General features: G+C 34.2%; 3 protein-coding genes and 2 pseudogenes across 8 annotated transcripts; 4 read left to right on the top strand and 1 right to left on the bottom strand.

The window, feature by feature from the left end:
• Window positions 1-1,625: 1,625 nt before the first annotated feature.
• LOC119371119 (uncharacterized) lies at window positions 1,626-11,112 on the bottom strand. Of its 3 annotated transcripts, none has more exons than XM_089719282.1 (3): window positions 10,890-11,110; window positions 1,911-1,971; window positions 1,626-1,833 (listed from the first exon to the last, which is right to left on the bottom strand). In XM_089719282.1, the coding sequence occupies exons 1-3, from the start codon at window positions 11,049-11,051 to the stop codon at window positions 1,811-1,813; spliced, it is 246 nt and encodes an 81-aa protein (XP_089575408.1). In that variant the 5' UTR covers window positions 11,052-11,110; the 3' UTR covers window positions 1,626-1,810. The 3 variants fall into 3 exon arrangements, 2 of the variants coding, with proteins under 2 accessions (XP_089575408.1, XP_089575406.1); XM_089719280.1 differs by lacking the exons at window positions 1,626-1,833; window positions 1,911-1,971 and adding exons at window positions 3,926-4,077; window positions 4,178-4,226 and having other exon boundaries at window positions 10,890-11,112; XR_016320100.1 differs by lacking the exons at window positions 1,626-1,833; window positions 1,911-1,971; window positions 10,890-11,110 and adding exons at window positions 3,967-4,077; window positions 4,178-4,275; window positions 4,365-4,532.
• LOC110008704 (wall-associated receptor kinase 2-like) lies at window positions 4,556-6,319 on the top strand (annotated as a pseudogene). The gene is made up of 3 exons (XR_016320098.1): window positions 4,556-5,412; window positions 5,511-5,598; window positions 5,694-6,319. The product of XR_016320098.1 is annotated as a wall-associated receptor kinase 2-like (transcript).
• LOC105629413 (uncharacterized) lies at window positions 6,516-10,140 on the top strand. Its single transcript, XM_089719272.1, is given in 10 exon segments — window positions 6,516-6,907; window positions 6,909-6,935; window positions 7,675-7,765; window positions 7,982-8,118; window positions 8,221-8,351; window positions 8,354-8,463; window positions 8,584-8,688; window positions 8,857-9,039; window positions 9,117-9,321; window positions 9,474-10,140. Coding segments are annotated over 10 exon segments (1,848 nt in total). The 5' UTR covers window positions 6,516-6,536; the 3' UTR covers window positions 9,962-10,140.
• A 5,433-nt stretch (window positions 11,113-16,545) lies between the features above and the next one.
• Window positions 16,546-19,244, top strand: LOC149498715 (wall-associated receptor kinase 2-like). 2 transcript variants are annotated; one of them, XM_089719258.1, is made up of 3 exons: window positions 16,546-17,544; window positions 17,649-17,798; window positions 17,892-19,244. In XM_089719258.1, exons 1-3 carry the CDS (start codon window positions 16,650-16,652, stop codon window positions 19,049-19,051), a joined length of 2,205 nt encoding a protein of 734 aa, XP_089575384.1. In that variant the 5' UTR covers window positions 16,546-16,649; the 3' UTR covers window positions 19,052-19,244. The 2 variants fall into 2 exon arrangements, with proteins under 2 accessions (XP_089575384.1, XP_089575382.1); XM_089719256.1 differs by having other exon boundaries at window positions 16,551-17,544; window positions 17,649-17,810.
• Window positions 19,245-22,947: 3,703 nt separating this feature from the next.
• LOC149498714 (wall-associated receptor kinase 2 pseudogene) lies at window positions 22,948-25,441 on the top strand (annotated as a pseudogene). The gene is made up of 3 exons (XR_016319464.1): window positions 22,948-23,800; window positions 23,910-24,059; window positions 24,155-25,441. The product of XR_016319464.1 is annotated as a wall-associated receptor kinase 2 pseudogene (transcript).
• The last annotated feature ends 111 nt before the right edge of the window (window positions 25,442-25,552 follow it).

Below are 25,552 nucleotides of genomic sequence, written 5' to 3'. Positions count from 1 at the left end.
GCACAAGACTCTAGAATATCACTTAGAAGACCCAATACGAGCTAGCCATAAGATGTACAAAAGATATCGACTCCTGAGTAGGACTTATTACAGGGCTTTTTATACCAAAGTGGTTTACCTTTTAATTTTTACGCCGGAAGATTTAGTATGTAATGGCCCGAGAAAGCTTTTAATGTTTCCTACATGTCAATAGACGAAGTATTATAGTCTCAAAATGTCATGCCAAGCAACAGACAGAGAGATATTGGTTCAAAATTATCGAATGCTTCTGAAGTGACACGGATTTTGGCAATGAATATATATTGTGTATGCAATTCTCAATGAGGTATCGAGCATACAAGAAAAGTATGCCTTACTGATTGTAAGACCGCATACTATCACCTAGAAGATCCAATATGAGTTGCCCGTTAGACATACAGAAGATATCGGCTCCGGAGCATAACTAGTTACAAGGCTTCTAAGACCAAATGAGTATACTTTCAGATTTTTAGGCCTAGAAGCTCCAGCATGAAATGGCCCAAGCATGATGTCAATGCTTCCTAAAGGTCAATAAATGAAGTATTATAGTCTCAAAATATCATGTCAAGCAACAGAAAGAGAGATATTGGTTCAAAACTGTCGATTGCTTCTAGAGTGACACAGATTTTAGGGATGAATTTAAATTGCATATGCAATTCTTAATGAGGCATTGAGCAGGCGAGAAAAGCGTGTTCAAATGACTACAAGAATCCATACTATCACCTAGAAGCCCCTATACGAGAAGTCCATAAGACGTGCAAAAGGTATCGGCTCTGAAGTAGGGCTAGTTATAGGGCTTCTTAAACCAAATAAGTATACCTTTGGATTTTTTGCCCGGAAGCTCCAATATAAAATTGTTCGAGGAAGATTTAATGCTTCGTACATGTCAATAGATGAAATATTGTGGTATCAAAGTGACATGCCAAGCAACAGATAGAGAGATATTCGGTCAAAATTGTCAAACGGTTCTGGAGTGGCACGGATTTTGGGAATCAATTTATGTTGCATATGCAATTCTTAATGAGGCATCAAGCAAGCAAGACAAGCATGTCCGAATGAGCACAAGACCCCATACCATCTCCTAGAAGACCCTATACAAGCTGCCCATCAGATGTACATAAGATATCAGCTTCAGAGCAGGACTTTTTAGATTAAAGGGGTATACCTTTGGATTTTTTGGCTCGAAAGCTCCAGCATGAAATTACCCAAGCATGATTTCAATGATTTCAATGATTTCTACAGGTCAATAGACAAAGTATTATAGTCTCAAAATGTCATGCCAAGTAACAAACGGAGAGATATTGGGTCAAAATTGTCAAATGCTTCCGGAGTGGCACAAATTTTGGGGATAAATTTATATTGCTTGTGCAATTCATAATGAGGCTCGAGCAGGCAAGAAAACCATGTCCACCTTCCTCAAGACCCCATACTATCACCTATAAGACTCTATATGAGCTGCTTGTCAGACATGTAGAAGATATCGGTTCCAGAGTAGGACTAGTTATAGGGCTTCTTAAACCAAAGGGGTATGCCTTTGGATTTTTTGCCGAAATCTCCAGCATGCAATGGTCCGAATAAAATTTCAATGCTTTCTACAGGTCAATAGATGAAATATTAGTCTCAAAATGGTATAGATGCCAAGCAACTTACAAAGAGATATAAGGTCAAAACTGTTGAATGCTTTCAGAGTGGCATAGATTTTGGAGATCAATTTATGTTGCATATTCGATTGATAAAGAGATATCGAGCAGGTGAGATAAGCATATCTAGCTAAGCACAAGACCTCATAATATCACTGAGAAGATCCTATACGAGCTGGTCATAAGACGTACAGAAGATATCAGCTCTTGAGCAGGACTTGTTACAGGGCTTCTTAGATCAAAGAGGTATACCTTTAGATATTTTGACCGGAAGCTCCGGTATGAAATGGCCTGAGCAAGAGTTCAATGCTTCCTACAAGTTAATAGACGAAGTATTATAGTTTCAAAATATCGTGCCAAACAATAGACAGAAAAATATTGAGTCAAAACTATTGAATGCTTTCAGAGTCGTACAGATTTTGTTAGGATTAATTCAAAATAATATTATTCAAAATATTTTGAGATTTCAATTTTATTTAGTGCAGATTTTCTGCATAAAATTTGATGTTTTTGTTATTAGGAATAATAATTTTTAGGAGTATTTTTAGGTCTTATTTGATTTACTTGTAAGCCTATAAATAGGCATATCCTTTTATTAATTCAATGAAGTGCAAAACATTATTAATCATCTTGTGCATTCCATTGTTCCTTCCCTAAAAATCTCAACATGGTATCAGAGCCTGTCTATTAAATGGCCACAAACACTATTCCATTTTCTTCCCCTTCAATTTTTGTTGGTGAAAATTATCAGCTATGGGCTGTTAAAATGAAAGCTTATTTACAAGTTTATGACTTATGGGAGCATGTTGAAACAGAAAAAGAAATCCCTCCATTGCCATCCAACCCAACTATGGTTCAAATTAAGAATCATAGCAAAGAAAAAGCCAAAAAATTCAAAGCAAAAACCTGCCTTCATTCTTCTGTTTCGGATATAATTTTCACAAGTATTATGACTTGTGAAACAGCAAAGGAGATATGAGACTCATTAAAAAATGAGTATCAAGGCAACGAGCAGACGAAATTGATGCAAGTTCTGAATCTTAAAAGAGAATTTGAGATGCAAAAAATGAAAACATCTGGAGGTGTCAAAGAATATGTTAACAATCTCATGTCCATTGTTAACAAAATTAGATTACTTGGTGAAGAATTTCCTGAAAGAAGGGTGGTTGCAAAAATTCTAATAAATCTACCCGAAAAGTTTGAGTCCAAAATTTCTTCTCTTGAAGACACAAAAAATCTTTTTGAAATTTCCGTTGGTGAACTAACTAATGCACTACAAGCTGTGGAGCAACGAAGAGCATTCAGAGAAGATAATACTATAGAGGCTGCTTTAGTTGCCAAGACAACGAACAAATTTTTATCAAAAAGAGGAAAATTTCCACCATGTGGCATATGCAAGAAAGATAATCATGATGAAAATGATTGTTGGCATAAAGCTAAACATCAATGTTTTAATTGTAAGAAATTTGGTCATATTCAAAAAGATTGCCGGTATAAAAATCAATCAAATTTTGTGCAAGAGGAAGGAACTCTTCTTTGAGTATTGGAGAGATGTGCTCCAAGAGAACATTGGAGAGATGGGCTCCAAAATAAAAGAAAGTGATGAGAAGTGCATCAAAATGATGAGTTGGAGAGAGGTGCTTCAACAAAGTTAATTAAAGAGAGGTGTTTCAAATGCTAGATTAAAAATTTTTAATTGTTAATTATTGTTATAAAAAATATTATGTTTGAATTAAGAGAGAATGTTAGGATTAATTCAAAATAATATTATTAAAAATATTTTGAGATTTCAATTTTATTTAGTGTAGATTTTCTGCATAGAATTTGATGTTTTTGTTATTAGGATTAATGATTTTTAGGAGTATTTTTGGATCTTATTTGATTCACTTATAAGCCTATAAATAGGCATATCTTTTTATTAATTCAATGAATTGCAAAACATTGTTAATCATCTTGTGTATTTCATTGTTCCTTCCCTAAAAATCTCAACAGATTTTGCATATGCAATTCTTGTTGATTTAGGGATTCCTATTCAATCCATGTCATGTCCAATATGTTTTTATTTCTAAGCCATGAATTATGTATGTAAAAGATTGGGTTGAGTAAAAAAATTATTAACTCGTTTATCTATTATGGATATTTTAACTCAATAAACTCGATTTAAACTTGATCATGTGCAACCCAAATAAATACACTAATTTATACATTCAAATGGATTGCATCTCTACGAATTTAAACTCTGAGGTAGGAATTTAAAATTTAGGCCCTTCTACCGGGAGGACTTTAGAAAATTCTAAATATAAATATATGGTGATACAAAATATTTTTCTTTATATTAATATAGTCTGACAACATAATAGTTACACTTAATAACATTAAGATTTCATGAAATTTTTGTTGATCCGTTCCTGCCCTTCTCCTATTAATAACAACAATAACAATATTAACAACATAATTTATAATTTATTAATAACAATAATAACAACATTAACAACATAATTTATAATTTCATGCATAACCTGGCACACAAGTTTTCTTCTTGCCGGCTCCAACTGCCCTTCCCAGACCCTATATTAATCAACCACCTCCAAGTTCACCAAATATATTAAACAGCTATCTGCTTTGACAACACATACCAATTAATTATATTAAATCTCATTAATCAGTGATTGACAACAAATGACATTAAAATTTCAAATTTCTTACTATTGTTTCTTGCGAGAAAGGGACTTCGTGTGAAGCGGGCACAAATTACTTGCCTACTTGGTCAACTCTTTCCCTTACGTAAGACCTTTCTCTGATATCAATATCATCTTCTTTGCATAACTTATCTACATAAATACATTATACATGTCTAAGTTTCTTTAGATTGTGTATTTGGAATCTGTCCAAGAAAGATGCTGGCTTTCTGGTTTGTGATATTGCCATTAATATCCCAAACGACAACAGCTACAGATGTAATTTCTGGTTGTCCTGACACATGTGGCACTGTTCATGTTCCATACCCATTTGGAATCAACTTCACTTCTGGAATCTCTAATCCCAACTGTGCACTGAACAGCTTTTTCATGTTTAATTGCATTGTAAGTTACGATCCTCCACGTCTATTTTTTGGCCAAAACATGCCTATTCACAATATATCAGTAGAAGAGGGAACGATCTCCGTTCGAATTGACTCGGCATTTAAATGACACAGCGAGACAGGGTTGACCCTTGAGTTTGATCAAAATATTGGTCTGGGAAATGGCCCGTTTCGGTTCTCCGATACTCGAAACAAGCTCACAGCTATTGGGTGTGATACTTTAGCCCTTATGAGAGATGCTGTAGAGACTTTTGGCAGATGTTACTCTACATGGTTCTTGCTCAGGTTTTGGATGCTGTCAAACATCGGTGCCACAAAGTCTTCAAACACTGAGAATTAAACTTGCAAGTCCGAGTAATCATAGCAGCGTTTGGCGGTTTAATCCGTGTGAATTCGCATTTCTAGCGGATGAAAGGACTTTCGATGTTTCAAAGCTGCAGCTCTCTGCTCTTCCAAGTTCGCCGGTCACAAAACAGTTTATTTCTTCTGATGTTGTTCTTGAATGGGTAGTAAGAGAGGAGAGTTGTGAGGCTGCACAATCGAGATCAAATTCCAATATATATGCTTGTGGCAGTAATAGTAATTGTACATACTCTGAAAATGGCAAAGGATATCGGTGCATATGCAAAGATGGATTTACAGGAAATCCTTATCTTCCACAAGGTTGCCAAGGTAATAATTAGTCAAGCAAATCATCCTCATTTTTTCTTGTACTTTGAATTTTCATTTTCATTTCTTCTCTAATTAATTACTTCATATCTATATAACAGACATTGATGAGTGCAAAGAACCCACTTGGAATGCGCGGTGATGGTAAAGTTGGTTGTCAAGGATTTCGCATTACAACTATTGCTGCAAGTACTAATACTATCTCAACTCAATCCTCTTGTTTTTCTTCTTTAATCAAGTTTTTTAACCATCAGTAATTAACTGATCTTTCGACTTTTTTATAGTTGTTGGAGGGGTTGCATCCATTATGATTATCGCCTTACTGATCATCATTTTATACAAGAGGCGAAGAAATGAGAGGAACTTTTTGAAAAATGGAGGCTTGTTATTGGAGCACCAAAGGGTAAGAATCTTCAGAGAAGCGGAGTTAGTAAAGGCTACTAAAAATTATGATCAAAGTTTACTTCTTGACGAAGGAGGTTTCGGATATGTTTATAAAGGAGTTTTAGCAGATAACACCCAAGTTGCAGTAAAGAAGCCTAAAGATAAAGACAAGACTCAAATAAATCAAGAATTTCAACAAGAACTTGGCATTGTTTCTCAAGTCAACCATAGAAATGTTGTCAAGGTATTAGGCCTTTGTTTGGAGACTGAAGTTCCTTTATCTTTAGGTAAGAAGAATAGGAATTCTACTAAATACCAGGTCTCCAATTGTCTCTATAAAACTAACAAAATCAGCAGAAAAAGAAGGTTGTTCTCGTCCAACTCATCCATCTCTCTTATGAACTTATCCATTCCATCTCATTCTCATACAGTGTGTGTATATATATATATATATATAGTTACATATTTATTATCCTTCCATGCACACAAAATTCAGATTCTTGGTAACAACAGCTTCTTTTCTTGATATCTTTCTGTTTCTGCTATATTTTTTGGAGCCTTTTCCTTGTATATCTTGTTTTCTTTTCTTTAAATACATGTTTTGGGTTTCACTACTACATCATAAATCCCTCATTTTGATCCTTCTTGAAACATTTTTGCAGTATCCATTGAATTTTCAGAAGAGCTGAGAGCTTTCTACAAAGCCAAAGACGACGAAGATCTCCATCCCCTTACTGGGATTTATGCTGCTATGCTATTTCTCAATAGCAACAACAAACGCAGAATCAAATTATTTGAAATATAAAGATCCAAAGCAGCCATTTAATACTCGAATAAGGGATCTTATGGGCAGAATGACTCTAGCAGAAAAGATAGGCCAAATGGTGCAATTGGATCGAGCCATTGCAACTCCTGATATACTGAAAAATTACTCTATTGGTAGTCTATTGAGCGGTGGAGGCAGTGTCCCAAAGCCTCAGGCTACTCCAGAGGATTGGATTGGAATGATTAATTGGTTCCAAAATGGTTCTTTGTCAAGCCGGCTTGGTATTCCTTTGATTTATGGGATTGATGCTGTTCATGGACACAATAATGTCTATAAAGCTACTGTGTTTCCACAATATAGGCCTTGGAGCAACAAGGTATACCTTTTTTTTTTTTTTTTTATTAATGATCATTTCTTACATCCTGAAATTTGTCAACTTTTTGAATGGAAAATAGGCTTTGAGCATATTATTGGAATCAAATATCAAACATCATAGAATATGAAGGAGTGCACCCTCATTGGAAATCAGACATAGAAATAAATGCTATTGCAATTGTACGATCAACGTGGTTCGGCTATCTCTTAACAAACACAGATGAAATTTGCTCGAATGGAAAGACTTAGAATTTAAAACCACTAAGCCAAAATGAGATAACTAGGGCTGTGCAAACAGGTGATTCGGATTCGAACCGAACCACAGAAAAAAAAGAACGAAAATAGTTTTTCTTTGAAACTGAAATAAGCTCAGAAACCGAACCAAACCGGTCACTTTGGTTCGGTACTCATTGATTCGGTCAAACGATTCGGTTTTATTCAGAGAATAAATGTTTATAATAACTGATCCAAAGACTGAAAATAACCGAACCAAAAATTGAAAATAATTTGGTTTGGGTTGGGTTTTTAGTATTTTCCAAAGTTTGCTCACCCCTATTGTCAGCCTTCAAAGCATTGATCAATACTTGACAATCTGATTCTATAATCACTGAAATTTGTCAACTATGCAATAACCATTTTAGATTAAAATGTAGATTTCTTGCTAAGCATTGCTCCTACCATAAGATTATAATTTCTCTGTAAACTATGATAAGAACCTTATATCTAAAAATCTATTGCAGGGATCCTAATCTTGTGAAGAGGATTGGGGCTGCAACTGCTCTTGAAGTTAGAGCAACAGGCATTAATTATGTTTTTGCTCCATGCATTGCGGTAACACAATCAAATCATCTTAGAGCCGGTTTTTTTGGTAAGAAAACAAAATACTTAACATTCCCAACTTATTATTGTGTAACTAGCATTTACATCCCTCTAGTTTGATAAAATAACTTTTAGGGCCCTAACTTACTGTGTATCTTAAATTATGAAGTTATTTATACATTTCATGCTAATTAAAATCAACTCTTATATGCTTTGTACACATAATAGGTCTGTAGAGATCCGAGATGGGCAAGGTGCTATGAGAGCTATGGTGAAGATCCTATGTTGGTTAGAGATATGACAGAAATTATATCTGGATTACAAGGTGATGCTCCTAAAAATGGTGTTCCTTATATATCTGGAAAGTAAGTTTAAGTTCATAGCCACTCCATTCAATTATACATTATCCTTTTGTTCATCAAAAACCACTCTTAATTTCCTTTAATCTTCTGTAATTTCTCTAATAGGGATAAGGTGGCAGCATGTGCAAAGCACTTTGTGGGTGATGGAGGCACGACCAGAGGCATTAATGAGAACAATACTGTGATTGATTATCGTGGGTTGATGAGAATTCATATGCCTGCTTATTTGCTCTCTGTTATAAAGGCGTTTCAACAATTATGGTTTCTTATTCAAGCTGGAATGGACAGAAGATGCATGCTAACCATGATCTTGTCACCAATTTGCTTAAGAACACTTTCAAGTTCAGGGTACTCAAAAATTTTCCTATTCTGAAAATTTTGTTTCTTGGCTATTCTTTCTATTTGATATTCACTTATCATTCTGAAAATTTTGTTGCTTAATCTAATCTTTCTATTTGACAATCGCAGGGTTTTGTCATATCTGATTGGCAGGGTATTGATAAGATTACTTCAGCTTCTCATGCAAACTATACTTACTCAGTCCTGGAAGGAATTTCTGCTGGCATTGACCTGGTTATTGCTCAACTCTTTCCTCTTCTGAACTCATTCTTGAAAATCAACGAAAATGAAAATTAATATCTATATGTTCAAAAAAAATTTTTTCTTTTTCATTTACAGTTAGGGTATTCTTAGGCTAGCATCTATGACACTGAGACTAAATATTTCCTTTGCCAATTTCAGTTTATGGTTCCTTACAATTATACAGAGTTCATAGGTATACTGACTGACCTTGTCAACAAGAATGTCATTCCCATGAGCCGTATTGATGATGCTGTTAGGAGGATTTTAAGAGTAAAATTCACTCTAGGTCTGTTTGAAGATCCATGGGCTGATCAGAGCTTTACAGACCGCCTTGGAAGCCAGGTTTAGTTAATAAACTTAATGTTGAACTTTAATTTCTTTTTTATGGATTATGAATCAATCTCACTATTCATAGATAGGCTCATAGAGATTTGGCAAGGGAAGCTGTGAGGAAGTCACTAGTTCTATTGAAGAATGGAGAGAACGCAGATGCCCCATTGCTTCCTCTACCTAAAAATGCAGGCAGGATCCTTGTTGCTGGTACCCATGCCAGCAATCTGGGCTATCAGTGTGGTGGTTGGACTATCACTTGGCAAGGCGTTAATGGCAACAACTATACAGCCTGTAGATACTAAAACCCTTTTTCCGGCTTATACTTTGCTTTGCGTTGATATTAATTTCATCACCGCGAATATTTGAAATAAACGATTCATATAGCCGGCCTAAATAGTTTTGTACTAAGACTTAGTTGTTGATGTTGTATTGTAATGTAACAGGAACCACTATTCTAAGTGGAATCTCAGCTGCTGTTGATCCAAGCACAGAAATAACCTACAGTGAAAATCCTGAAGCTGCTTTTGTCAAGGCCAACAACTTCTCCTACGCCATTGTTGTTATCGGAGAGCTTCCTTATGCAGAAACAAACGGAGACAATCTCAACCTGACAATAACAGAATCAGGTCCTTCTGTGATCAACAATGTCTGTGGCACCACTAAATGCGTTGTCGTTGTAATCTCCAGCCTCCCTTTGGTGATTGAGCCATACATGGCCCAAAGAGATGCTCTTGTTGCCGCTTGGCTTCCAGGAACTGAAGGACATGGAGTTGCTGATGTGCTTTTCGGAGACTATGGATTTAGTGGGAAGCTGTCTCGAACTTGGTTCAAGTCCGTAGATCAGCTGCCCATGAATTCTGGTGATGCACATTATGATCCTCTTTTTCCCTATGGTTTTGGTCTCACTACTCAAGGTGCAAAATCAAGCTAGAAAGCAAGAATTTTCATTAATTAGTAGATTAGTGCGATGATTAACATCCGATAAGATTTTAATCATAGGATTAGTGGAGATGTTTAAGGTAGTTTTGTAATAAGAGATAAGTTGTGTTAATGTTTCTATGATGTTAGGAATAGCAAATTGAATTTTTGTAGATTTAATTTGATCATTAATTATGTCTTATTTTCATAAATTTTGTCTTCATGGAGTTAGAAATTTGGTAAATAAATATAATAAATTTAGTTTATTTTGAATCAATTAAACTGGATTTTATTTTAATATATATCAATTAAACTGGATTTTATTTTAATATATATAACAAAATTAGCTTTAACATATTTATGAATAATAAAAATTATTTTTCTATTTTTGTAATGCTATTGGAATTTTGTTATGATTTTAGGTAGGTTGTCATGTAATTAGGATATCCTTTTGCTTTAGGAGAGAATGTTTATAGGGGCCAAATCCTTTTTTTTTTTTTTTTTTTTTTTTTTGTAAGCTCTAGCTAGAGTATGAGATGCAAAAGTTGCTTGTTGACGAACCCATTACACAGAAATATCAACACGAAAATCTAAATATGTCTACAATCAGAAAGCAAAACTTCGAACTCAGAATAATATCAAACAATAATTAAAACGTGGTTTGTAACGTTTTCATTTTCTAATAAAAGGCCAACTTTACCAACTTGGTATGCTAAGTCATTAAAAATACACACGTATGCTGCTTTACTATCCATAGAATATTTCTTTGTAACTTTTCATAATTGTAAGAGTAAATAAACCCAGGCATTTCGGATGAAGAAATTTGGCAGTTGTTTCATTTAGATGATTGTGCCTAGGATTGGAAGGTCCAACCATCAATTTCTAAGTTGGATTACTGAAGTAATTGAAGAGCAAGAACGAAAGAGAGAAATAAAGGGAACCTGGTCGCGCTTGCTGAGGTGGATGAAACCAGAAGATCGGTCAAGATCTCCACCATAGACGGATCCATGTTTCTGCAAATCTTCCCACTCCTTAGCTGTACTAATCCTGTAAACGTAGTCTTCGCCTTCACTCCCACTCGCTTCCTCCTTCGCAGCCATCATCAAGCGCGGCTGGCCACTTGAACAAACAAAAGTTAATCAGAACTCAGACGCACGGATTAACAAAAAAATCCACGCGTCAAACCAGAAATGGGCTTATTCGAACTTAACAAGGCCGGGCCACTTGTCAAAGTAATGGTTGGGCTTTCATAGAAGAAATCAATCGAAGTTAATAGTGTGAGCCCAATAAATCTTTTGCAGGCTCATTAAAACAAACTCAGGCCCAAATTTCTGGACCCGTTGTGAAATTTCGCCCAATTATCTTCGCCCATTAATAAATTTAGGCCGAATAATTTGGGCAGCGGAGGCCCACTTCTGAAATTAAGCCTATATGCTGGGCTCAATACAATTTTCCAGGCCCAAATTTATGGCCCATCTACGGAAACCAGGCCCATTTTGTTGTTCCCACTTCGGCTACGCAGACCCATTTAAGGCCCAATATATTGGGCCCATTGTATATTTCCAGCCCAAATTTTCGGCCCATTTACATGACCATTTTGTTGACCCACTTTGGGCCACTCAGGCCCATTTAAGGCCCAATATTTTGGGCCCATTATAAAATTTCAGGCCCAAATGTTTCGGCCCATTTATGAAATCCAGGCCCAATACCCGTTTATTAAAATTGAGCCCAATTTTTTGGCCCATTGTAAATTCAAACCCAGTTTATTGGGCTTAAATCTACCAACACAACTTGGTATGCTGCTTTACTATCCATAGAATATTTCTTTGTAACTTTTCATAATTAAATCTACCAATAGTACTAGTGAATGAATATAAGTTTTGGTTGTGTTGTTTGTTTCTATTTTACGATTGGTGCTTGACTATGTCAAAACGCAGCACAATAGTTAGCTATCAATGCATCTTTCAACTTGTAAAAAACATTAAGTATCAATCGTAGAATTTAATGTGTGATAGTGTAGAATTTAATGCTCAGCAATAATTTAATGTGTGATAGTGAAAAATGAAAAAGCCAAAGAACAATAAAACTAATCTTTGATATTCACTTATCATTCTGAAAATTACAAAACTTCCTGGATAATAGATGGAGGGATAGAACTCCACCAGACATAGAACTAGTTGCTCGAGCTAGCATATGAAGACATTAATTTGCTTATTGTTTAAACAAAATTAAAGGACAAAGAAGGAAAATCACTAGAGAAGGATTTGCAACCTTGAAGCAAAGAACCAAAATAAGAAAAATCATAGAAATTGAACTAGTATTTCCTCTTATATATAATTATCGAGATCGTCAGCATATTTTTTTTGGCTTTTTTATTGGAGAATATATCAAAGTTTTATTATAAACAATTCAAATAAATTACCAATAATTTCAATATAATACTTTTCTCAACAACAATTTACTTGATGTTAATAAATTAGATTTATGTTCAAATTTTTTAAAATATATATATATTTTTTATGTATATATTATGAAAGTTACTATGATCGAGAGCCAAAAATTCACATATAGAGTAATAGCTAACCCAAGTTGATGTGTCATTACTAAAACCAACCTAAATTATTAAATCTTTAATTTTCATCACCATTTTGGATAGATTATAATTAATATCATCAAAAATTAATAAAAAATATTTGGATCTATGATTTATTTTTTTTTATTCATTAAAAATACACACATACTAGTACTAGTGAATGAATATAAGTTTCGGTTGTGTTGTTTGTTTCTATTTTACTATTGGTGCTTGACTATGTCCAAACGTAGCACAATAGTTAGCTATCAATGCATCTTTCAACTTGTAGAAAACATTAAGTATCAATCCGTATATTAATGTAGAATTTAATGTGTGATAGTGTAGAATTTAATGCTCAGCCACAATTTTTATGGACCGCCTAATTCGACTCAATGTTAGACCTTTTTACTTTTCCCTGCAAGTGTATAGTGGGAATCGAACACTCGACCACAACCTGTAGGTCTTACTTTTATTATTTAAAAGTCTTTTTTATAAGAATAAAGTGTTCTCAGCCAGTATTTGCTCCATCCATGAGGATCGAAGATCGAACACTCGATCTCACCTAAGGGAAAAAAAAGTATCAAACTACTCATCTAAACACTCATTAGTATAAAATGTAATTTTTAAATCAGTTATGACTAAAGCTATTTTAAAATATTCTAAATTTCATTGAGGGCGATATCGAAAATCTCATTATTCCCCTCTATTCCCACATTTACATATGGTATAGATTGTGTTCATTAGTATAACATTTGTACTAGTATTTAGACTTTGATTGCTCCCATAACACTTTACAATTACTAAAATAATTAATTTTTATCAAACATAACCTAAGTTTTGCATTGACTACAAGTCTTCTCTTGATATTAAGATGAACTTCAACCTCACGCGTTCTGTCTAAGAACTTGTAATTAATATTCCACTGATAGTATTTGACTTACTCACCTTCATTTTTATTTGGAAGTTAGAAGCTCTAAATTACCTAAACTGTTGGCGAGCTGCTTGAAAATAAGAAATTCAATCTTAAAGAAAGTTCATTTGAGTTCATTCAACAAACTTAACAAGATGAGTTTGATCCTTTCAAGCCCATTTAATTAATAAACCAAGTTCAAACTTGAATTCGAGCTTTAAAGAAGGCAAAATGATACGTAATTTGGATATTTTATTCACTGAGTAGAAATTATAAGGGGCAGTTCAGATCTTTCTTACACAATAGACGCCAAATGGAGCTCTTTTCGAATGGAGGGAATCATAATCATATAAAGACATAAGTTAGGGCCCTGAAAGTTATTTTATCAAATTAGAGGGATGTAAATGTTAGTTACACAATAATAAGTTGGGAATGTTAATGTATTTTTTATCGAAAACTAACATTTTATTGTTCTGTTTAAAGATGATATTTAATAAAAAAATATAAATCTTCGTAATAATAATTAATTATTTATCTGATTTGGACGTCAAAATAACTTTTATGGGGTTTTCTATACCTAAATTGCCTTTCAAGAATTTGATACATATGATGTGTATGGACGAGTTTCCACAACTATGGGTCAATAATTTAGTAACGTGTTGCACTATCAACCTTCATTTGTAGAAAATCCATATCTATCTCTAACTAAATAAAATCAAATATCATACAATCTAAATTCTCATTAGAGAAAGACAAAAAATATCTAAATCAATGAAATATCTATCTTGAGACAAATAATAACAGCACGCAAAAAAAATAAAGAAAAAAAAAGATGGAAATACACATATTTAAGTTCATCAACAAGACAGCTCCAATCTAAAATTAGAATTAAATGATGACAGGCTTTTTGCGCAAGTGTACGAAATTGCACAAGTAATAGAAGTGAGTAGCGTATCGTCCCATAAAAATTGTATACCAAGTATTAAAATTGTGTTAACCTATTATTATTTAAACGACAATAAAGAGAATGTATTTGAAAATAAAAGAATTAAAGTAAAAACAATAAGAATGAGATCAAGCAAGAATTTGTTGAAAAGAAATCAAGGTTTGAAAATTATTAAGGATTTTGACTTCACTTAGTTCTATCCATTTTATCCTATTAGTTTGATAATCAATTTTAATTATTCAAGAAGAAATAACCCTAAAATCGCTAAAAAGCTCTCTCGATGAATTAGCTATTTTAACCCAATTCAATTATCCATCTCTCAATGACGCAACCAAACATAGATTAAATCATTAAGTTCTTGTGATTATTGAGGAATCCACAAATTAAAGCCTTTAATTTTATGAAAACCTACCACGAGTCAAACCATCTAGCTCTCGCATCAAATTGTTATTCCTATGAAATTTGTTACCCTGTTCATATAAAAAATCATTCTCTCGACAATGATTAATGAAATAAATCAATCAAAGGGAGAAACTCCGCCTGTAAGCATTAAAATCAATAATAAATTTTAATTGAATAAAGAAAATCAAATCTAATATTATAAACTGGAATTGAAGTCAAGCTACATCATATACCTAGTAAAAAGATTTAGTTCGACATAGTAAATAAATTAAACTCAATTAAACTTGTAAATAATCCCACAATGAATAATAAATAAAAAGGGAGTTTAGAAATAAAAACTAGTCAACGATTGGCTTGAGCAGCTTCCTTAAATCTTGACACCAATCTTGAGCACTTGAAGTCTTAAAAAAAGAGAAAACTATGCAGAGAACAATAGAATTAGAGACGAAATATATAATGAATATCTCCCAGATTATGGCTAGTCTCTCTCTTTATATAGACTTTATGAAATATCTTCGAATTCGTTTGGGGAAGTGAATCTCTATTGAAGAAGAAATCTTTTAGAGATAGAAAACTATTTATACTTTGTATTTCTTTTCAATTAGGACTCTCTCAGCGTCTAAATAAGACTCTAGCTTTAATAAGGCATGTCCCACAATATCTTCATGCAGATCCATACAAGCAGCACGAGCTTAGTTTGGTAAATAAAAATAATAAATATGTTTTATTTTGAATCAATTAAACTGGATTTTATTTTAATATATATAAGAAAATTAGCTTTAACATTTTTATGAATAATAAAATATTTTTTTACTATTTTTGTAATGCTGTTGGAATTTAGTTATGATTTTAGGTAAGTCTTTGCTATTAGAAATGACATCATAATTTCCATTTAAAAATTAAAAAAGAAAAAACTCATTAATTTCTGATTAACACATGATAAAGACTTATAATAACCGGTCAATTTACATATACTAATACTAATATCCATATCAGTGAATAGTCAATAAAACTAATCAGGTGTGGTCTGATTGTTCTTCTTATCTTTTGTAGAAGATATAAGAAGTTGGGGCTCTCTCCGCCATAAAGATTATCGTAAATTTGATGAATTTTACATATATATTTATGAAAAAATGATGAATTTTCTCAACAATAAAAAAAATGTATCCATGATTTTTAAAGTTTAAAAAATATTTGGATCTATGATTTTTTTTTTATTATTCATTAAAAATACACACATACTAGTACTAGTGAATGAATACAAGTTTTGGTTGTGTTGTTTGTTTCTATTTTACTATTGGTGCTTGACTATGTCAAAACGTAGCACAATAGTTAGCTATCAATGCATCTTTCAACCGTATACAGATGTAGAACTTAATGTGTGGTAGTGTAGAATTTAATGCTCAGCAACAATTTTACGGGGACAGCCTAATTCAGCTCTAGATTTAGTCACAATAAGGCATCTTCACTCTTCTCTATAAGTGTATTTAGTGGAGATTGAATCCGAGAGCTCTTCCCACGTGTCCAGTCTGCGGTGCCAATTGAGCTATCACTTGATATTATAAATATATTTTTTTGAATTATTTTTATATTAACCATCACTCGATATTATAAATATATTTCCCAAAATTCCATTGAATTTTCAATTTTGAAAATTTAATAATATTTAAAAATATTTCAATAATTTGATTGGTGAATATAAGTCAGTCTTGCATCTCAACATCAACAGGTACAATGACTGAAGCTGGCAAGCAGGCAGAAATTTACTTGGTCAACTCTTCTTCTTATTTTCCACATACATAGCTAAGACCTTTCCACCTTTCCTTTAAATTTCTTTAGATTGTGTAATTGAGAAATCTGACAAAGCAAAGATGTTACCTTTCTGGTTTGTGATATTCACATTCATCTCCCAACCCGCAACATCTATAGATGTAATTTCTTCTAGTTGTCATGAAAAATGTGGGGACGTTCTTGTTCCATACCCATTTGGAATCATCTTCACATCTGAAATTTCTAATCCCGACAATTGTGCGCTAAACAAGCATTTTATCTTAACTTGCAATGTAAGTGATGATCCTCCGAGTCTATTTTTTGGGGAAAACATGCCTATTCACAATATATCAATAGAAGAAGGAACCATCTCCGTCCGAATTGATTCAGCATCCAATTGCTACAACGAGACAGGAATAACGGACTATTTTAGTCAACATATTACAATGCGAAGCGGCCGGCCAGTTCGGTTCTCTGATACTCGGAACAAGTTCACAGTAGTTGGTTGCGATACTTTAGCCTATATGGAAGATGACGAAGAGACTTTTGGTAGCGGCTGTATTTCGTTGTGTGACAGTAATGTTACTCTAGAAGGTCCTTGCTCAGGCCGTGGATGCTGCCAGACACCGCTACCGCGAAATCTTACAACACTAAACATTCAACTCTCAAGCCTTTATAATCATAGCAGGGTTTGGCAGTTTAATCCGTGTGAATTTGCGTTTCTAGCCGATGAAAGGACTTTTAACTTTTCGAATCTGCAGCTCTCTTCTTATCCATATTCGCAAGAGACTAAAAAGTATTTTGCATCTGATGTTGTGATTGAATGGGCAGTAAGAGAGGAGACATGTGAAGAGGCGAAATCGACTTCAAATCCGGATAAAAACTATGCTTGTGGCCCAAATACTGATTGTAAATACTACGAAAATGTCGGAGGATATCGGTGCAACTGCAGAGATGGATTTACAGGAAATCCTTATCTTACACAGGGATGCCAAGGTAGTTATTCAAAGCAATCATCCTCGTCTTATTGTTCTTTGGCTTTTTCATTTTTCTTGGTTTCTATTCCTTCTCTAATGAATCGCTCCATATCTATATAACAGACATTGATGAGTGCAAAGAACCAGACAGGTACAAGTGCGATGGTACTTGCAAGAATACAGATGGGAACTACACATGCAGTTGCCCACTTGGGATGCGTGGTGATGGTAAAGTTGGCTGTCAAGGATTTCGCATTACGACTATTGCTGCGAGTACTATCTCAAGTCATTATCCTCTTGCTTTCCTTCTTTAATATTAATTAAGTTTTAACCATCAATATCTGATCTTTCATTTTGTTTAAATAGTTGTTGGAGGGGTTGCATCCATTATGGTTATCGCCTTACTGATCATCATTTTATACAAGAGGCGAAGAAATGAGAGGAATTTTTTGAAAAATGGCGGATTGTTGTTGAAGCACCAAAGGGTAAGAATCTTCACAGAAGCAGAATTAGTGAAGGCTACCAAAAATTATGATCCAAGTCTACTTCTTGGCGAAGGTGGTTTTGGATATGTATACAAAGGAGTTTTGGCAGATAACACCCAAGTTGCAGTAAAGAAGCCTAAAGATAAAGACAGGACTCAAATAAATAAAGAATTTCAACAAGAACTTGGCATTGTTTCACAAGTTAACCATAGAAATGTTGTCAAGGTATTAGGCCTTTGTTTGGAGACTAAAGTTCCTTTATTAGTTTACGAATTCATTTCCCATGGAACCCTTTCCCAGCATATCCATTACAACAGGTCTAAAATATTAGCCACATGGAAAAATCGTCTAAGAGTAGCAGCAGAGACTGCGCTTGCACTTGATTATTTGCATTCTTTAGCAGATCCCCCAATTATCCATGGCGATGTCAAGTCATGTAATATACTCTTAGACGATACTTACACTGCTAAAGTATCTGATTTTGGAGCTTCAGTACTAATTTCTACAGGTCAATCTGATATGGCCACAAGAATACAAGGGACTATTGGATATTTAGATCCAGAGTATCTTATGACAGGTAATTTAACTGAAAAGAGCGATGTCTATAGCTTTGGAGTGGTTCTTGTTGAACTATTAACAGGGGAGAAACCAAATTCTAGCGCAAGATCTGGCGAAAAGAGTAACATCATTCAATATTTTCTCTCATCTCTAGAAAATAATGAGCTATCTAGGATACTTTGTTTTGATGTAGCTAGTGAGACTGAAATGGAAGAGATTGAAGTTTTTGCAGAGCTTGCAAAACAATGCGTACGAGTTAGTGGCATGAAAAGGCCAACTATGAAACAAGTTTCAGAAGAGCTTGGCAGATTGAGAAAATTTCATGAGAGATCAGGGGATTATCATCAAAATAGTGAAGAGACTGAACATTTGTTAGGTCAATCATCTTACCGTTCCATTGACATTGGAACTGCAAAGTTGAACCAACAAGAAGTCCTTAGCCTGACAACGTTCGATGTCGAGTACTCTACCGGTAGCATTTGAAGACTCACCAATCATCCAAGGAGCATAATGAAATGTAATGTTAGTTGTCAAAGGGTGTTTATGTCCTTAATCCTAGGAATGTTGTCTCAATAAGGAAAAAAAAAAAAAGTCTTTAGATGTTGCATTAAGTTAAATATTGTAAAATAATCATAATTTGGTAAAACTTTGAAAGTCATATTGTTAAGTTATGGCATTTTTTCCCCTTATTTGGCATTTTTCAATTTTTCCCCTTACATAAAACAGTTTTCTGTTTTTTAATAAAACAGTTTTTTTACAAAATAAAAACTAGAAGACAGAAAATGAAAAATATGTTCACTTGATAATAATAAAAAATTATATTTTAATTTAACTTAACAAATATTATTGATCACTTTCATAATTAAAAGTAATAAAATATTATAAAATAAATTTAGAAATTTGGTATGTAAAAGTTTTTGAATTTTTACTATTGATTATTTATATTAATAATATCATTTTTTATCATTTTGTAAAATTTTTTAAAAATAAAGGATATAATATATTAATAATAATAAAATTAATTATTTATTAAAGCATAATATAAAATTTTATTTTACTTAAATATTTTTATTTTTTCAAATAAAAATATTTTATAGAAAAAATTATTTATAGATATTATAATTTTAATTATGAAAATGTCATTTTAAAAAAAAGTGGAAAGCACGGCTCCGGAGTAGGACTAATTACAAGACTTCTTAGACCAAAGGGGTATACCTTTGAATTTTTGGCACGGAAGCTTCGGCATAATATGACCCGAGCAAGATTTCAATGCTTCGTACAGGTCAATAAATGAAATATTATAGTCTCAAAATATCGTGCTAAACAATAAAAAGACAGATATTAGGTCAAAATTGTCAAACTCTTTCAGAGTGACACTGATTTTAGGGATCAATTTATGTTGCATATGTAATTCTTAATGAGGCATCAAGCAGGAGAGATAAGCATGTCTGACAGAGCACAAGACTCTAGAATATCACTTAGAAGACCTAATAAGAGCTAGCCATAAGATGTACAAAAGATATCGGCTCCTGAGCAAGACTTATTACAGGGCTTCTTAGACCAAAAGGGTATATCTTTTAATTTTTGGGCGGAAGATTCAGTATGAAATGGCCCGAGAAAGCTTTTAATGTTTCCTACAGGTCAATAGACGAAGTATTATAGTCTCAAAATGTCATGCCAAGCAACAGACAGAGAGATATTGATTCAAAATTATCGAATGCTTACGAAGTGGCAGGAATTTTGGGGATGAACATATACTGCGTATGCAATTCTCAATGAGGTATCGAGCAGACAAGAAAAGTATGTCCTACTGACTGTAAGACCCCACACTGTCACCTAGAAGACCCAATATGAGTTGTCCGTTAGACGTACAAAAGATATCGGCTCCGGAGCATGACTAGTTACAAGACTTCTAAGACCAAATGGGTATACTTTCAGATTTTTAGGCCTAGAAGCTCCAGTATGAAATGGCCCAAGTATGATGTCAATGCTTCCTAAAAGTCAGTAAATGAAGTATTATAGTCTTAAAATGTCATGTCAAGCAATAGAAAGAGAGATATTGGTTCAAAACTGTTGATTGCTTCTAGAGTGGCACAGATTTTAGGGGTGAATTTAAATTGCATATGCAATTCTTAATGAGGCATTGAGCAAGCGAGAAAAGCATGTTCAAATGACTACAAGAATCCATATTATCACCTAGAAGCCCTTATACGAGAAGTCCATAAGACGTGCAAAAGGTATCGGCTCTGAAGTAGGACTAGTTATAGGGCTTCTTAAACCAAATAAGTATACCTTTGGATTTTTTGCCCGGAAGCTCCAGTATAAAATTGTTCAAGGAAGATTTAATGCTTCGTACATGTCAATAGATGAAATATTGTGGTATCAAAGTGTCATGCCAAGCAACAGATAGAGAGATATTCGGTCAAAATTGTCAAACGATTCTAGAGTGGCACGGATTTTGGGGATCAATTTATGTTGCGTATGCAATTCTTAATGAGGCATCAAGCAGGCGAGATAAGCATGTCCGAATGAGCACAAGACCCCATACCATCTCCTAGAAGACCCTATACAAGCTGCCCATCAGACGTACATAAGATATCAGCTTCGGAGCAGGACTTTTTAGACTAAAGGGGTATAACTTTGGATTTTTTGGCCCGAAAGCTTCTGCATGAAATTGCCCAATCATGATTTCAATGATTCCTATACGTCAATAGACAAAGTATTATAGTCTCAAAATGTCGTGCTAATCAACAAACGGAGAGATATTGGGTCAAAATTGTTGAATGCTTTCGGAGTGGCACAAATTTCGGGGATGAATTTATATTGCTTGTGCAATTCTTAATGAGGCTCGAGTAGGCAAGAAAAGCATGTCCACCTTCCTCAAGACCCTATACTATCACCTATAAAACCCTATATGAGCTGCTTGTCAGACATGTAGAAGATATTGGCTCCAGAGTAGGACTAGTTACAGGACTTCTTAAACCAAAGGGGTATACCTTTGGATTTTTCGCTAAAAACTCCAGCATGGAATGGTCTGAATAAGATTTCAATGCTTTCTACAGGTCAATAGACGAAATATTATAGTCTCAAAATGTCGTGCCACGCAATCTACAAAGAGATTTTAGGTTAAAACTGTCAAATGCTTTCGGAGTGGCATAGATTTTGGAGATCAATTTATATTGCATATGCAATTTTTAATGAGACATGAAGCATGTGAGATAAGCATGTCCGGCTAAGCACAAGACTCATAATATCACTCAAAAGATCCTATACAAGCTGGTTATAAGACGTACAGAAGATATCTGCTCTTGAACAAGACTTGTTACAAGGCTTCTTAAACCAAAGGGGTATACCTTTAGATATTTTGGCCGGAAGCTCCGGTATGAAATGGCCTAAGCAGGATTTCAATGCTTCCTACAAGTTAATAGACAAATTATTATAATTTCAAAATGTCGTGCCAAGCAATAGACAGAAAAATATTTGATCAAAATTGTTGAATGCTTTCAGAGTGATACAGATTTTGCATATGCAATTCTTGTTGATTTAGGGATTCTTATTCAATCCATGTCATGTCCAACATGTTTTTATTTCTAAACCATGAATTATGTATGTAAAAAGATTGGGTTGAGTAAAAAAATTATTAACTCGTTTATCCATCATGGATATTTTAACTCAATAAACTCGATTTAATCTTGATCATGTGCAACCCATATAAATACACTAATTTATACATTCAAATGGATTGCATCTCTAAGAATTTAAACTCTGAGGTAGGACTTTAAAATTTAGGCCCTTCTATGGGGAGGACTTTAGAAAATTCTAAATATAAATATATGGTGATACAAAATATTTTTCTTTATATTAATATAGTTTGACAACATAATAGTTACACTTAATAACATTAAGATTTCATGAAATTTTTGTTGATCCGTTCCTGCCCGTCTCCTATTAATAACAATAATAGCAACATTAACAACATAATTTATAATTTCATGCATAACCTGGCAAACAAGTTTTCTTCTTGCCGGCTCCAACTGCCCTTCCCAGACCCTATAGTAATCAACCACCTCCAAGTTCACCAAATATATTAAACAGCCATCTGCTTTGACAACACATACCAATTAATTATATTAAATCTCATTAATCAGTAATTAACAACAAATACATTGAAATTTCAAATTTCTTACTATTTTTTCTTGCAAGAAAGGGACTCCGTACGAAGCTGGCACAAATTACTTGCCTACTTGGTCAACTCTTTCCCTTACCTAAGACCTTTTTTCTGATATCAATATCATCTTCTTTGCATAACTCATCTGTATAAATACATTATACATGTCCAAGTTTCTTTAGATTGTGTATTTGAAATCTGTCCAAGAAGGATGTTGGCTTTCTGGTTTGTGATATTGCCATTAATTTCTGGTTGTCCTGACACATGTGGCACTGTTCATGTTCCATACCCATTTGGAATCAACTTCACTTCTGGAATCTCTAATCCCAACTGCGCACTGAACAGCTTTTTCATGTTTACTTGCAATGTAAGTTACGATCCTCCACGTCTATTTTTTGGCCGAAACATGCCTATTCACAATATATCAGTAGAAGAAGGAACGATCCCCGTTCGAATTGACTCGGCATTTAAATGCTACAACAAGACAGGGTTGACCCTTAAGTTTGATCAAAATATTAGACTGGGAAATGGCCCGTTTCGGTTCTCCGATACTCGAAACAAGCTCACAGCTATTGGGTGTGATACTTTAGCCCTTATGAGAGATGCTGCAGAGACTTTTGGCAGCGGTTGTGTGTCGTTGTGTGACAAGAATGTTACTCTACAAGGTTATTGCTCAGGTTTTGGATGCTGTCAAACATCGGTGCCACAAAGTCTTAAAACACTGAGAATTAATCTTGCAAGTCCGAGTAATCACAGCAGCGTTTGGCGGTTTAATCCGTGTGAATTCGCATTTCTAGCTGATGAAAGGACTTTCGATGTTTCAAAGCTGCAACTCTCTGCTCTTCCACGTTCACCAGTCACAAGACAGTTTGCTTCTTCTGATGTTGTTCTTGAATGGGTAGTAAGAGAGGAGAGTTGTAAGGCTGCACAATCGAGCTCAAACTCAAATAAATATGCTTGTGGCAGTAATAGTAATTGTACATACTCTGAAAATGGCAAGGGATATCGGTGCTTATGCAAAGATGGATTTACAGGAAATCCTTATCTTCCACAAGGTTGCCAAGGTAATAATTAGTTAAGCAAATCATCCTCATTTTTTCTTGTACTTTGACTTTTCATTTTTCATTGGTTTTCATTTCTTCTCTAATTAATTACTTCACATCTATATAACAGACATTGATGAGTGCAAAGAACCAGACAAGTACAAATGCGATGGAAGTTGCAAGAATACAATTGGGAGCTACACATGCAGTTGCCCACTTGGAATGCGCGGTGATGGTAAAGTTGGTTGTCAAGGATTTCGCATTACAACTATTGCTGCAAGTACTAATATTTTCTCAACTCAATCCTCTTGCTTTTCTTCTTTATTCAAGTTTTTTAACCATCAGTAAGTAACTGATCTTTCGACTTTTTTATAGTTGTTGGAGGGGTTGCATCCATTACGATTATCGCCTTACTGATCATCATTTTATACAAGAGGCGAAGAAATGAGAGGAATTTTTTGAAAAATGGCGGCTTGTTGTTGAAGCACCAAAGGGTAAGAATCTTCACAGAAGCAGAATTAGTGAAGGCTACCAAAAATTATGATTCAAGTCTATTTCTTGGCGAAGGAGGTTTTGGATATGTATACAAAGGAGTTTTGGCAGATAACACCCAAGTTGCAGTAAAGAAGCCTAAAGATAAAGACAAGACTCAAATAAATCAAGAATTTCAACAAGAACTTGGCATTGTTTCTCAAGTCAACCATAGAAATGTTGTCAAGGTATTAGGCCTTTGTTTGGAGACTAAAGTTCCTTTATTAGTTTATGAGTTCATTTCCAATGGAACCCTTTTCCAACATATTCATTACAACAAGTCTAAAATATTAGACAACTGGAAATATCGTCTCAGAATAGCTGCAGAGACTGCACTTGCACTTGGTTATTTGCATTCTCTAGCAGATCCCCCAATTATCCATGGCGATGTCAAGTCATCCAATATACTCTTAGACGATACTTACACTGCAAAAGTATCTGACTTTGGAGCTTCAGTGCTAATTTCTCCGGGTCAATCTGATATGGCTACAAGAATACAAGGGACTATTGGATATTTAGATCCAGAGTATCTTATGACAGGAAATCTAACTGAAAAGAGCGATGTTTATAGCTTTGGAGTTGTTCTTGTTGAGCTGTTAACAGGCGAGAAACCAAACTCTAGCGGGAGATCTGGAGAAAAGAGTAATATCGTTCATTATTTTCTCTCGTCCCTAGAAAATAATGAGCTATCTCAAACTCTTTCTTTTAATGTAGCCAGTGAAAGTGAAATGGAAGAGATTGAAGTTTTTGCAGAGCTTGCAAAAGAATGCCTACGTGTTAGTGGCATGAAAAGGCCAACTATGAAACAAGTTGCTGAGGAGCTTGGCAGATTGAGAAAATTACATGAGAGTTCATGGGATCATTATAAAAACAGTGAAGAGACTCAGCATCTGTTAGGTGAATCAACTTACTGTTCCATTGACATGGGAACTACAAAGTTGAACCAACATGAAACCCTTAGTATGACAACATTTGATGTCGAGTACTCTACAGATAGCATTTGAATATATTGGTTATAAATTTCTATAACGTTCTTTTTATTATTTGTATATTTGTAGACTCACTTACATAGAGAGGTTCCAATCATCCCAAGGACTGTTTCTAGGCCTAGTTGTAGCAGATTATGCATTGTATTACTGATTTGAGGCTTCGAAATATGATTTGAGTTTATTCATTTTGTGAATTGTGAAGAAGATGATGGGTTTTTTGAAGTACAGAAACATTTTTTTCCCAGGGAGATCA

The sequence above is a fragment of the Jatropha curcas genome, chromosome 1, assembly GCF_041381405.1.
Source record: "Jatropha curcas cultivar XTBG-Jc1 chromosome 1, XTBG_Jcur_1.0, whole genome shotgun sequence".
In the NCBI taxonomy this organism is placed as follows: Eukaryota; Viridiplantae; Streptophyta; class Magnoliopsida; order Malpighiales; family Euphorbiaceae; genus Jatropha; species Jatropha curcas.
The sequence above is the reverse complement of the archived record's forward strand: the minus strand, read 5'-3'. Positions and strand labels throughout refer to the sequence as shown.